This window comes from Anomaloglossus baeobatrachus, chromosome 5, assembly GCF_048569485.1.
Source record: "Anomaloglossus baeobatrachus isolate aAnoBae1 chromosome 5, aAnoBae1.hap1, whole genome shotgun sequence".
NCBI classification, from domain to species: Eukaryota; Metazoa; Chordata; class Amphibia; order Anura; family Aromobatidae; genus Anomaloglossus; species Anomaloglossus baeobatrachus.
In genome coordinates, this window is record NC_134357.1 from 371854714 (window position 1) to 371870250 (window position 15537).

At 46.2% G+C, this 15537-nt stretch overlaps 1 protein-coding gene across 1 annotated transcript in view; it reads right to left on the reverse strand.

Annotated features, from left to right (window-relative positions):
• Positions 1-15537, reverse strand: part of CNTNAP1 (contactin associated protein 1) — a 157891-nt gene that overhangs the window by 93472 nt on the left and 48882 nt on the right. Inside the window, exons 4-6 of the mRNA XM_075349990.1 lie at positions 5595-5742; positions 2408-2611; positions 2111-2295 (exon numbers count right to left, since the gene is read on the reverse strand). Of these exons, the coding sequence (XP_075206105.1) occupies positions 2111-2295; positions 2408-2611; positions 5595-5742 (537 nt within the window). The remainder of the gene's footprint in view (positions 1-2110; positions 2296-2407; positions 2612-5594; positions 5743-15537) is intronic.

Below are 15537 nucleotides of genomic sequence, written 5' to 3' on the forward strand. Positions count from 1 at the left end.
GCAACTATTTGATTAATTTGTAGTGTGGGCTTCGCTACGCCCTATCCTGCCCCAGCTCTGTTTGCTTTAACAGAGCTGGCCAAAACTGAAGTGTTTAAGCGTGTATATTCATGGGTGTATCACTCATACTTGATACTGAATAAATCAAAATGCTTTTAAAATGTTGTTCCTATTTTTGATAATTTGCATATCATTAACATGTTTATTGATCCTATGATTTCCACACATCCAAAACTTTTCCTTCTTAGTTTTGTAATTTCAATGATGGAGTGTATATGCCAACATAACCTTATAGAGACCTATCATAGCAATTAACACTCACAATAAATCAGTCTGCACAATAACAATAAATCTGTTTCTATGTTAATAACTATGCTGTAGTAATAGTGATATGTTCTGATATTTTCGGTCATTGGTCATGATATTAAATAAGATATATCATCTTGACAACCCTTTATGTCAAAGAAAGGGAAACTGCTACTTTTGTGAGCCAGAGCAAAGACCTGCCAACAAGCAACTGATCACGCTTTGGTTGGCCTAATCCATCTACATACCGTATTCCATATGAGAGGCTGGAATATAATATTACATTTGACTACAGCCAGCCCCATCTCTCCCATCGGTGATAGGAGCCAAAGAAGCTTATCCCTACAGTTGACACATCTTGCTGTTTGCATTCATCTTTTCCAGAGACTGGAGTTGCTCTTATGGAGAGATGTATAGCTCCTTCCTCTATCTCTCTCTTTAATATCCAGTCTTTGAAAAGTTATACAATGCTCAATTTTTCACGAGAAGACTTTTTTTCTGCCCAGCTGTAGATAAAATTCTCCTTACACAGAAAATACATGAGATGATAGAGGAGTAAGGAACGGTCTTAGATATTCTTGGTACAGGTTTATGTGTAACTTATAATGTCTTTCCAACACACAATAAAAATTTCACAAGCAATGCTTAATGCATGAGTAAAATATCTAGTGTCCTTCATTTTATTCATTTTGGAGCAGTTAATCTAATTCTCAGTTATTTATTTATTTATTTAAAGAAGAGAATAAAATGGCTGCCAGCACTCTCCATGCACACTGTGATTTGGAAGTCTGGTACACACCATCTGCTCAGGGCTGGTCCAGCTAAGAGCAGGGGTTGTTTCCATCTAGACTATGTGCATTACACTTTGAGAGTCTGAGAAACCTCCAGTTGCTCTAAGCTAGTCCATCTATGAGCAGAGAATGCTTGAGATTACCAAAGAACAGTAAGCATAGTCTAGACCAGAGATACCATGCTCAAATGCACAGAGGGCCAAAATTAAAAACTAGGACAAAGTTGGGGGCCAACCTAGTAGCGGGTCCCATATAGTCCTCCACACAGAATAATGGGTTCCAAATAGTCCTCCATACAGAATAATGTGGCCTACATAGCCCTCCATACAGAATAAGGTGCCCTACATAGTCATCCAAACAGAAAAATGGACCCCACATATTAGTCCTCCATACAGAATTATAGGCCCCACATAGTCCTCCATACAGAATAATGGGCCTCACAGTCTTCCATATAGAATTATGGACCCCACATAGTCCCCTATACACAATGATGTGCCCCACATAGTCCTCTATACAGAGTAATGGGCCCCACATAGCCCTCCAGACAGAGTAATGGGTTCCACATAGTCCTCCATACAGAATAATAGGCCTCACATAGCCCTGCATACAGAATTATGGGCCCCACATAGTCCTCCATACAGAATAATGGTCCCCACATAGCCCTCTATACAGAATTATGGGCCCACATAGCCTTCCATACAGAATAATTGTCCCCACATAGCCCTCTATACAGAATGATGGGCCCCACATAGTCCTCCATACAGAATAATGGGCCCCACATAGCCATCCATACAGAATTATGGGCCCCACATAGTCCTCCATACAGAATAATGGTCCCCACACAGCCCTTTATACAGAATTATGGGCCCCACATATTCCTCCATACAGAATAATGGGCCCCACATAGCCATCCATACAGAATAATGGACACCACATAGTCCTCCATAGAGAATAATGGGCCCAAACCTTTGTATCACCAAAATTCAAAAGGCATAAAAAATGCTGAGTGCTACCTCTTTATCCAGATCTAGTTGGTCAAAGTGCCCATTGCATCGCAGTCTCTGTGTTTCTCCATCCAATGTTATATTGAGATCGCGCAGATTCCGCCGGATACGTAGGGAGTGCCAATGCTGGTCATCTAGGAGGCTTCCCAGGGTGGTGACCGTGTGACTGTCTACAGATTGGAGAGGGCTGTTTCCTGTTAGGGGAAAAACATAAAGCAACGAAACAGTAATTCTATCAATGTTCAGTTACTGAATAATGTAGATTAGTATATAAAGTCATCAAACTGAGATCAGCGATCTACATACCCAGGCTGATTCGGAAGATCAACTGCGCCTTCTGAAGCTCCAAACTAATGTAGTCCCCTTGTGAGCCCTCCGCATACATCAACACTCCATCTTTGTCCAACGTCTTAAAATTGAAAGAAATATCATCCTGTAGAGTCCGATTGGTCTTTCTTCTAAACTGGTAGGAAAATAGGTCATCACCATCGAAAGACAGGACATCGTGGTCTAAAGAGTAAAAGCAAATTGTTAGTTCCTACGCAAGAAATATGATTTTTTCAGTACAAACTGCGGGCATTCTTAACATATGCACACCTATGGGCAGCAGGACGATGCCGCTAATGATTGATGATTACAGACTACAAAAAATAACATTTGTCGCCTGATCATACAGGCACGTGTTTCTCCCCTCCCTCCGTTTCCTCAGTCTCGCTAACCTACTTTTGAGCACATTGAAGAATTCGCAAACATAATGCCAGCTGAATATTTCAAACTAAACAGGCAAGTCTGAAAACAATCTGTTATCCATACAAACATTCCACGTAACAGACAAGTTGAAGACACAACATCCATCTACATGGATTCAATTCATAAAATATTATAACTTTGTTTTGTCATTTACAAACACAAATGTAAAAAATAATTACATTTTCATTTTTTAAATGCAATTTTGCCCAGCATGGAAAGTTATTAAACTTTGCAAATCCCTTACAAGATTTGTCTTTATTCTTCGAAAAATTGCATGTTAGTAGACTCCAAACTGATGCTGTTCCTCAGCCTATTTACCTGCTTTCAGCTATAATAATAACAGACATGCTTATTTGGAGTACAAAAGATGGCAGTGAATGGGTCAGCAGCACATGTGTCCTCCTCTCAGTGTTGTGCTTATCAGAAGAATCTCATGCAGTAAGCTTATCCCCAGACTAAATCCGTGTGTCCAGTATGTGTGGCATCTGTTTTCGCACGTACCGGAGACACGGACACATGTAGACCCATTAAAATCAATGCGCTTGCACACATGTCTGTGTTTCGACATGAACCGTGTGTCTGTGTGCTCCACATCGTGACTTGTCCATTCTCTGCTGGCAGCAAGGATGTCACACTGATTGTACACTGATGTGATCCATCTGACATCAATGTGACATGCACCGAAGGAAACACATGTCATTGAGAAATAAATATATTTTTATACTTATTTGTCTCCAGCGCCGCTGTAACATTTGCTTCCGGGCCCGCTCATTATGCTCATGCATATTCACTGCACTGACTGCGGACCAGAAGCAAGTGTGACAGCAACGCCGGAGAAACGTAAGTGTACAAGTTCATATGTCGCGGGCGGAGGAGGGGACGCTGCGCTCACCCACTGCTCGGGTCCGGCTGCTGCTGCTGCTCGGTGGTGGCTCGAGCGGTGGGCCGGATCCCGGGGACTCGAGCAGCGTTCCTCGCCCGTGAGTGAAAGGGGGTGGTGTGGTTTGGGGATATTTTCCGTGACGCCACCCACGGTTGTGGTGAGGTTGTGACACCACCGCTGCTCTGGACAGGGATCCCGGGAGCGATGACAGGGAGCAGCTTGGATGTTGGTTCTCCCCTCCGTGGGTAGGGGGGTTGCTTGTCCCGGGGCCCCGGTGAGGGTTAGGGATGACAGGCGGGTTACGGGGCCTGGTGAGGTGCAGGGTTGCGGGGACAGCGCTGTGCCGCACGGCACGGTGGTACTCACTCAGCCAATGAATAATGCAAAGTCTCCGGTAAAACAAACGGCTGGATGGACGGGTCCCACAGACGGCTGCGGTGTTTCTCCTCCCGGTAGGTTGATGGTGACTGTCTTTCCCTGCACCTGTGTTGTGTTTACGGTTCCAAGGGCTTCCCACCGGTAACCCGCTCTCCAGCTTGGATGGATGCTGAGGGAGCCCCTTTTGCCCGCAGGCTCTGGCCCTGGGAACTGTAGCCTTGGCGGTGACTGTGTTTCCCTTCACGGTGTGAGCTGTTGCCTTCAATCGGGTCTTGACTGCTGGGAAACCCCGGAGGTTCCCTTCGCTAACGGATTTGACCGGTTTTACAGAGACTCCTAGCCTGGTCGGGGTCCGTAAGCCCTGCCGAATGGTGCTGGCTTCTCTTCACTCCCAGATCCGGTACCATCGGGCCACCGCCCGTCCACGGTCCTTACGGTTCGCTCCAATCAGCCTCTCCTGCAGACGGTCACCACCATCTGCCAACCTTGCTGTATGTGCCCGGGCCACGCACCCGGACACGGTCAGTCTCCTCTACTACCACTTCCCTAACTCATCTGACTGCCTTTTCCCGCCTCCAGGACTGTGAACTCCTCGGTGGGTGGGGCCAACCGCCTGGCCCACACCCTGGTGTGGACATCAGCCCCTGGAGGGAGGCAACAAGGATTTCTGTTTGACTTCGGTGTGCCTAGCCGGGGTGTGGGGTGTGTTGTTGCAGTACCTGTGACGTCCTGGCTTGTCCAGGGAACCACACATACTGTCCATGTACTATCCGGACATTACACAGCACATGAACAGCACTCGGAACACACACACACAGACGGACATACGTACCTACACCATGGACCGTGCAAAACTTTAGTTTTTTGCAGGGACATGTGAATGGGGCCTTAGTGACCCTGAGTTGACCCTTTCACTTCCACCATCGGTACTCCAAATGAGTATAATAATAATAGTAATATTTATTCATTTATATAGCGCTATTAATTCCAGAGCGCTTTACATACATCAGCAACACTGTCCCCATTGGGGCTCACAATCTAAATTCCCTATCTGTATGTCTTTGGAGAGGAAACCAGAGAACTCGGAGGAAACCCACGCAAACACGGGGAGAACATACAAACTCCTTGCAGATGTTGTCCTTGGTGGGACCCCAATATGTTATTATATCAATGAAGCTAATCACAGACAATAGACCTGAACACAGCATTGGTTAGCAAGTCACTTAAATACAATTCTTCAACAGTAATAAAGAAAAAAAATCCCTTGTAAAGTGATTTACAAAAACAGAACATTCTATGCTGGACAAATTAAGTATAAATAAAGTTTGGTTACTCTTTACCTTTGACTGAAATGCATTAATCAAGAAAAGCGAGACAATGACTATCCTTTTCTTTTGAAAAAAATCATAGCCGATACAAAGAGGAGCATAGAAGACATTAAACCATTAACATTTACAAAAACACAGAAAAAAGTCAACTTACTGCTTTCACAGCCATAAAGTGCAACGCGAAGCCCAATCTTTCCCCGAGGATTCCAGTCTACAGGAATAAAACGAACATAGCGTGCCTTTATAGGATAGTGGAGGCGGTGCTCCGTCACCCCTGTTGAATTGACATTGCCAAAAAATGTCTGTTCAAAAATATAAGGAAAACAAAAATAAGCAATGCAGATGCCAACTCATTCAAACACTCAATATTATTCACTAGTATCTATATATATAATTGCCTTATTCTGTCTGTCTGTCTGTCTGTCTGTCTGTCTGTCTATCTGTCTGTCTGTCTGTCTGTCATGCTCCGAAATTGTGTCCTTACGGTGACACAAAGCTGATTGGCCGCTGGGCTCGCCATGGCCCCGCCCCCCCACACGGATTGGCCTCTCGCCCCGGCTCTCTGCAGGCCCCGCCCCCCTCACGCAATGCACGCTGGCTGTGGCCCAACTGACACGGAGCCGCAACTCCCAGGTGAGTACACACACACATCAGATCACACTCACTCTCACACTCACCTCACACATCACAACATGCTGGGATATCGCTTGCTTCTACACCGGCTCCGTCAGGATCCCGGCAGCGCCAGACATAACCTTGCGATGCTGGGATCTTAACGGAGGCCGTGAAAGCTGGTAACCATTATACACATCGGGTAACTAAGGTCCCTTAGTTACCCGATGTGTATCATAGTTACCAGTGTACACCGGCTCACACTCACACACACATCACACACACATCACATCGCATCCACACATCAAGGTCCTGCAGCTGCAGAACATACATAACATAACAGCACACACACACACACACACACACAAATCAGATCACACTCACATACACACATCACATCGCATCCACATACTCACAACATCCTGGGATATCGCTTGCTTCTCGGCGGCGATATTGTGCTGTGAGCTTCCAGGACCTGCCGGGGGATCACATGGCCAGAAGCATGTGATATCCCCGGATGTTGTGAGTATCAGCGCGTATGTGCAATATCGTTAGTGTCTGTGTGTGTGAGTGTATGCGATCGGGTGTGTGTGAGTGTATGCGATCGGGTGTGTGTGTGAGTGTATGCGATCGGGTGTGTGTGTGAGTGGATGCGATCGGTTGTGTGTGTGAGTGGATGCGATCGGTTGTGTGTGTGAGTGGATGCGATCGGTTGTGTGGGTGAGTGGATGCGATCGGTTGTGTGGGTGAGTGGATGCGATCGGGTGTGGGTGAGTGTCGGCAGAGGAGCACGGCGTGCTGGAGGAGGCTGGGAGCAGAGAGGCTGATCTTGGGGAAGGCTGGGAGGGGGGGGCTGATGCTGAGGGAGGCTGGAAGGAGAGAGGCTGAGCAAACGTGCTCCATCCGCCATACTGCGCACTCCCCATCGTGCTGCAACCCCCATGCTGCGCACTCCCAAACGTGGTCCATCCGCCATGCTGCGCACTCCCAAACGTGGTCCATCCGCCATGCTGCGCACTCCCAAACGTGGTCCATCCGCCATGCTGCGCACTCCCAAACGTGCTCCATCCGCCATGCTGCGCACTCCCAAAAGTGCTCCATCCGCCATACTGCGCACTCCCCATCGTGCACCATCCGGCATGCTGCGCACTCCTAAGCGGATGGAGCATGATGGGGGGTGCGCAGCATGGCGGATGGAGCACGTTTGGGAGTGCGCAGCATGGCGGATGGAGCACGTTTGGGAGTGCGCAGCATGACGGATGGAGCACGTTTGGGAGTGTGCAGCATGACGGATGGAGCATGTTTGGGAGTGCGCAGCATGCCGGATGGTGCACGATGGGGAGTGCGCAGTATGGCGGATGGAGCACGTTTGGGAGTGCGTAGTATGGCGGATGGAGCACGTTTCGGAGTGCGCAGCATGGCGGATGGAGCACGTTTGGGAGTGCGCAGCATGGCGGATGGACCACGTTTGGGAGCGCGCAGCATGGCGGATGGAGCACGTTTGGGAGTGCGCAGCATGGCGGATGGAGCACGTTTGGGAGTGCGCAGCATGGCGGATGGAGCACGTTTGGGAGTGCGCAGCATGGCGGATGGAGCACGTTTGGGAGTGCGCAGCATGCCGGATGGTGCACGATGGGGAGTGCGCAGTATGGCGGATGGAGCACGTTTGGGAGTGCGCAGCATGGCGGATGGAGCACGTTTGGGAGTGCGCAGCATGGCGGATGGACCACGTTTGGGAGTGCGCAGCATGGCGGATGGAGCACGTTTGGGAGTGCGCAGCATGGCGGATGGAGCACGTTTGGGAGTGCGCAGCATGGCGGGTGGAGCACGTTTGGGAGTGCGCAGCATGGCGGATGGAGCATGATAGGGGGTGCGCAGCATGGCGGATGGAGCACGTTTGGGAGTGCGCAGCATGGCGGATGGAGCACGTTTGGGAGTGTGCAGCATGGCGGATAGAGCACGATGGGGAGTGCGCAGCATGGCGGATGGAGCACGTTTGGGAGTGCGCAGCATGGGGGATGCAGCACGATGGGGAGTGCGCAGTATGGCGGATGGAGCACGTTTGGGAGTGCGCAGCATGGCGGATGGACCACGTTTGGGAGTGCGCAGCATGGCGGATGGAGCACGTTTGGGAGTGCGCAGCATGGGGGATGCAGCACGATGGGGGGTGCGCAGCATGGGGGATGGAGCACGATGGGAGGTGCACACCTCCCCCCAACACACACACACACGCGCACTGCACAACACACACACACTAGGAATCACAAACAACGCCCTACACAGACACCCACACACACAGACAACGCTGCACACACAAATATACGCACATACTGCACAACACACACATTGCTCAAAACATACCTCCCCCCAAAACACACCACACCCACACAAACCGCACAACACACACACACACACAACGCTACAGACACACAGCGCTCCACAAACAACGCAACACACGCAACACACATACAACACCGCTCTCACCCCCCGCGACACTCAGAACATGTACAGCGCCCTACACAAACACTTGGTAACTACACACAACAACATCTATATATATAACAAAAATCATACATGAACTACACAATACGTAAATTCTAGAATACCCGATGCGTAGAATCGGGCCACCTTCTAGTAGTACAATAATTTCTCAGCAGTTTTTTGCTATGTAAGCTGAAGACAGCATGCTGTATGGGTTAACACAGAGAATTCAGGGATGCCTGTCTTGTCAAGGTTCAATCTGTTGTTTATTTGCTATGTTTGTTTAAGCAGCAGGATAGAGGCAGGACTTATCCTGGTTCGGATTACAATGTCATTCACATAGCATGCCCCCTGCTGTGATTGAAACCTCAATGTCAATGTACAATATTATTGACAGCCTGGTGTGGGCGGGAAAGCTTTCTCATCTCTGCTAGACAGCTAAATCTAAAAATTATGATTGTGTCAGAACGACTGCATCCAGTAATCTAGGTAATATAGCATTAGATTCAAGATCTCTTTGCTACATCATGCTGCTCTCGGATAAAGTAGAAAAAACCTGCTGACAGATTCCCTTTCAGAAGCCCATTGACTTCAACCTGAAGCAAACACTTGATTACTTTAGCTGCAATAACCAGGTACTGGAGCCAGTTTAACGGCATAGCAACATTGATAAATATGACATTCAATCCGAATGCTTATAGCAAAAAAATATAAGGCCACAGATTGACCACATTTGTGTTTGAATAAAACATCACATTGAAAAATAGCAGCATATTTTTATTAGGAATATTTCAGTAGATTGGTCCATTCATCCGCCCTTCAATCATATGAAATTTGCCAGTCAGTATCATATGCTGAAAAACAACCCCACACAATGATGTTCCCACCTCCAAACTTCACTCTTAGGGGTACTTTGCACACTACGACATCGCAAGCCGATGGTAGCGATGCCGAGCACAATAGTCCCCGCCCCCGTCGCAGCTGCAATATCTTGTGATAGCTGCCCTAGCGAACATTATCGCTACAGCAGCTTCACATGCTCTCCCCTGCCCTGCAACGCCGCTCTGGCCGTCGAACCGCCTCCTTCCTAAGGGGGCGGGTCGTGCGGCGTCACAGCGACGTCACACGACAGGCGGCCAATAGAAGCAGAGGGGCGGAGATGAGTGGGACGTAAACATCCCGCCCACCTCCGTCCTTCCGCATAGCCGGCGTGAGCCACGGGATGCAGGTAAGGAGATGTTCCTCACTCCCACGGCTTCTCACACAGCGATGTGTGCTGCCGCAGGAACCAGGAACAACATCGTACCTGTCGCTGCCGCGACATTATGGGGATGACAGACACTACACCGATGATACAATTTCGGAGCTTTTGCGCTCGTTAATCGTATCAAAAACGATTTACCCACTCCGATGTCGACAGCGATGCCGGATGTGCGTCACTTTCGATTTGACCCCACCGACATCGCAGCTGCGATGTCGTAGTGTGCAAAGTACCCCTTAGAATGGTGTATTTGCGGGGATATGCAGTGTCTTTTGGCCTCCAAATATGTTGTGTACTATGGCATGCAAAGAGTTCAATTTAATCTCATCTGACCAGACTATAGTCTCCAAGTATTTCATAGGCTTGTCAAAATGTTGTTGAGAAAACTTTAAATGTACTTGGACATGCTTTCGTTCAGCAGTGGAGTCTTGCATGTGAGTGTGCATAGAGGCCATGGAGGTTGAGTACATTAATCATTGTTTTCTTTGAAACAATTGTACCTGCTGATTCCAGGTTTTTCTGTAGCTCTCTACAGGTAAGTCTTGGCTCTTGGACAACTCTTCTGATAATTATTTTCACTCCTATATCTAAAATCTTGTAGGGAGCACCTTGTCATGGCTGGTTTATGGTGAAATGATGTTCTTTCCACTTCCGGATTATGGCCCCAACAGTGCTCACTGGAACATTCAGTAGTTTAGAAATTCTTCTATAACCAATAACATCAGTATGTTTTGCAACAATAAGGTTGCAAAGGTCTTGAGACAGCTCACTGGTTTTACTCATCAGAAGATGTTTCTTGTGTGGCACCTTGGTAATGAAACATCAGCCGAAGCAGCTGATATTATTTTTCACGAGGTAACAAGATTGCTCTTTAATTTGTGATAAATTTTAGCTGGTGTCATGACTTTCCAAAGATTTTTACACCTCTCTTTCTTCATGGCATCTATACTTTTTCTCTGTGTCATTTCTCAGGAGGAACACAGGAACCTGTCTGTCATGTCCTCCAGATTTTTCATGACAATCATTTATTTGCAAAGCTGGAAAGATGTTTTTTTGAAGTGCCGCCGGTCCAGTTTCTAGGTAATTTGGTTTCTACTTCAGGGTTTCAAATGGATCCCATTAAGGTGCAGGCCATTCTTGATTGGGTTCAAACGACTACCCTTAAAGCTTTGCAGAGATTTTTATGTTTTTCAACTTATTATTACGGGTTTGCGCAGATCATAGACTCCGCTGACTCTGACACCCTTTCGTTTCCAGCACTATACCAGGAGATGTCTCACATGTGGGACCAGCAGGATCAGATTCTGTCATTTCTGCGATCCGAGAACACCTGTTTGAACGACGGAAGACCGTCTGTCTCATCTGCATCCATCTAGCCTGCAGTTCCAGCACTGACAGCATCCATGCCACATCTGTATGCTCCACCTCGTTTCGACGGCGATCTTAAGCAGTGTTGAGGATTCATCAATTAGTGCACCTGGCACTTGGAACTGTTTGCCCACCAGTTTTTGTTCAGACCATGCCAAAGTGGCATTCCTAATGTCACACCTCAGTGGGAAGGCTCTTGCTTGGGTCAACCCCCTGTGGAAGAGACAAGATCCATTTACCTCTGAAGTCCTAGAGTTCTTGGAGGACCTCCACAAAGTTTTTAATGAGTTGGGTCGTGTCGCCTCTGCGGTGTTTTCTCTTCTGCAGCTGTGTCAAGGTGTTCAGACTGTCAGACAGTATGCGGTTCAATTCCACACCCTTTCTTCTGAACTAGAATGGATTAATAAGGCACATGTGGATGCCTTTTGGGAAGGTTTATCTGGAAGGGTTAAGGATGAACTGGCAGGCTTTGATATTCCTACTACGCTGGATGATTTGATTTCCTTGGCTTCCGGGCTTGATCTCAGGTTCCAGGAGCAATCCATGGAGGTGACATGTGACAGGGGACCTATATGTCTGGCTTCATCTCTCCAGAGGCCGATTGTGTCCCAGTTTTCAGATGACACTCCTGCTCCTGAATTAATGCAGGTGAACTATATCAAGATGTCCAAGTAATGTTGAGAACATTGTAAACCCAAGGATCTGTGTTTCTACTGCAGAGGTGTGGAACACTTCATCCATGCATGTAGCATGAGGCCGGGACTTCCTTGCCTGGGAATAGTAGGAGGGGCTACCTCCTTGTTAACTCTGTCCATATCATATGGAGGTACTCGATTTTCTGAGACGGACCACCTAGATTCTGCATCTGCTGGGAACTTTGTTCAACATGCTATGGTGGATCAGTGCCAGGTTTCCACACCTTCAGAGTCCCTTGACAGTGTCATCTGTCAATGTAGCACTCTGGCCTGAAGCCATACTCTTTGTGTCTGAACCAGTGGATAGGTGCTCCATTGGGGGCAGAGTTGCCATAAGAGGTGTCTGGTCCCTGAATCCTCGGAGATGACTACTCTGGAAACCGGTATAAGTAACGGACAGCATGCCAGGGGTGTTTTCCAGGTTCTTTATTCCAGCACTTTGTCAAGCATTTACATTTAACCCTTTGAGTAATATAATTGTAGCGATTGCTAGAAAACAGTGGCCATTACCTGCTAGTGGACATCCTAAGGTAGAGGAATTCCCCCCCCCAGTATCTTATAAACGTGGATGGAATATAAGGGACGAATTTGTGCGCTCTGATGTAGGCCCATTAAGAAGAAGTGTGCAAACCACCTTTGGTCAACCGAAGACAGGGAATTTTCCCTGTCTTGGTTGTGCTTGTTGTGGGAACATGGTGAAGGGCCCCGTGTTTTCTCATACACTTACTGACAAACTGTACCGCATTGGTGGGGGATATACTTGCACTAGCTCTTTTGTGGTGTACGTTGTCTCCTACCCGTGTAAGTTGCTTTACATGGGTAAGACCACAATGGATATCAAGACCTGTATTAGTAAACACAAAAGCACTATTAGGACGGAATTGGTGGACCTCCCTATACCTAAACACTCTAAAGAAAAAGGCTATAATGTTAGCCAACTGAGGTGATTGATGGGGTCCCGTCTCTTAGGAGGGGAGGAGATAGATTGGGCATTTTGAAAAAGAAGAAGCTTAGTTGGATTTTTGAATTAGATTGCCTCCAAACGGAGGGATTGAATGTAAACTATGGTCAACATGGCTACATCTTCAATTAGGTTTTTAATGGTGTCTAGATATTTTTATATATATATATATATATATATATATATATATATATATATATAAATTATTCATAATAAATCTTACATTGTGTATTTTCCATCCCATTAGATAAAATTACTCTCTGAAAAGTGGCAGGGTAGTTGGTAATGTACAGTATTTCACGCCTTTCCCTCAGCTCTTATATTTCCATGATGTATTGATGTTCTGTTGTGGTGGAAAATGGGGTATGAAGTTGGTACTCTTTGGGTCATTAGAGTATTCCCCTTTTTTGTCACTGATGGGTTTAGGATCCTGTGCAATTTATTTCTGTTGTTCTATATATAGGTTCTAGTATATTACTGTCATATGATCCTATTTGGTGTTTATGTAATCTATATATGTGGTGTATGCCCCTTTATTATATTATGGCTATGTGACCATACATGATGTCTTTTTATTGTTTAATTACAACTCTGTGATTTATTATGTTGTACACATCCCTTTAATTATTGTATTAATGTGGAGGTCAATTGGTGACTTCTATCTGGCCCTGGATAGGGTGATGATTGGTTATCTACAGTGGTTACCCCTAATTACATGAATTGATGTGTTTTAATATATTATATTTATGATGAAATATGAGATTATCATAACATAAGCTTTTTTGCAATATAGGGGGACATTTGACTGTTTTGTTCCCCTTTATATATTGCTGTATATGGACTTTCTTTCCATGATAAACCATAAGGATTCATTTTGTGATGTCATCGCTATGGAATTTTTGCCTGTAAGGACCTTCTGGACTTATCGGTGTTCAGTGTATAGAAGGAAGACGCCGGCGCATACGCAGGAGCGCCTACACGCTGATTGGATGTTTTATCATGTCTTCCTCTTGGAGCTGTGTCATTGGCTGGGGGTTACCGTGGCAATACGGGCGCTGCAGGTAAGGACGCAGCATGAAGGAGACTTCCCCTATGTATAGCAGATGATCTGCCGATTGCTTTGGACTTAGGGGATAGGGAATGAACAATAGTTATGCTTTATTACCCATTTGTTCCACAATTTGACATGTCACATTACCCTGCTGGATATATGATAGTTTGTTTACAAATTGTATTGAGATGGGATATGGTGATTGGTTGTCTAAGTTGGGGTTGGATTTTTCTCTGATTGGTGCTGTGTTGCAGATACACTGTATTTAAACCAAGTAGTAGGGGTGAAATGTATATGCTTGACAAAGCCCTTTTTGGGGTGAAACGTTGTATATGAAGGAATAAAGAACCTGGAAAACACTCCTGGGATGCTGGCCGTTACTTATAGTTGTACTATGGAAGCCAAGTGGATCCATTGGACCTGAGTTGCATCCTTTGAGTGAAGGAATCTACCGAAAGTGCTGCAAACACCCTTGCTTTTTGTTTATACTCTGGAAACCGAGTCCGCCATTCAGGAGCCAGGAAGAAGCCTCCCAAGCAACAGCCAGAGCAATATATGAGGTGTTTTGTTTCATCTATTCAGGAACACTAGGTGGTGTTTTTGCCCCTTGCTGAATTTTCTTTAAATAATCATACTTCCACGCCTACCAGAACCTTGTCTTTTATTTGTTGTGGGATTTTCATCCAGTGTTTGGTAATTTTCCTGGGTTGAATTCCTCTGTGTCAGAGGAGAAAAAAATTTCTTTCCATGTGATAAAAGTCTGGAAGGAGGTTGAAAGGGGTCTTCTGGTTGCTAGTGAGTAAGCTAAAAAAAGGAGTAAATGGCAGATGCAGCATGGCTCCTGTCTTTAGGGTGGGGGAGTTAGTGTGGCTGTCCTCAAAAATGTGCAGCTTAAAGTGGCCTTTAGGAAATTTGCTCCAACATTTGTAGGTCCTTCCAGGATTACAAGTAGTAGTGTGAGTAGTAAGTATAAATAGCCCCTCCCAAAATGTAATTGGGCAATCCAAATGTGAAAGTGCCCACACCTAAATGGAAGTGAAACAGGAAAGCAAAGCATAAGAAAAGAAGACAAGAGATCCTTCATCAGTTGGATGAACAGAAAACAGGCTTTGGTCCAACCAAGAGGGAAACTGACCAACAGCCAGATATCACCGGTTCGATCCCCAGACTGGAGCCATGACAGTACCCCCCTTGTATGAGAGGCTACTGGATCCTCAGATATCCCAAACTTCTATGATGCTGATGGAACTCTCTAATCAGACGATCAGCATGAAGGTCCTCTGAATTGACCCAGCAGTCATCCTCAGAACCGTCACCGCTCCGATTAACCAGGTACTGCAGGTGGCGCTTGACCTGCCTGGATCACAGAATTTGCTTCACTTCATACTCCAATTCAATAATGTCACGAGGACCAGGAATCCATGCAAATCGATTCAGAAGGGGAAAATGGAACGAATTGTTGATTTTCTAAACTACTGGGAGTTGCAGCTTAACCGTTACTGGATTCCAAACTTGTATTTGGCAAAATAGAAATACTATTTTAAAAAGATTTAAAAAAAAACAAAAAAAACCCCCAAAACTTCATTATTTATTAAGTAAAATTACGTGATTTCACAATGCAATGATCTGATCATATTCTCACCATACCAAAGCATTATAGCCTGTCAG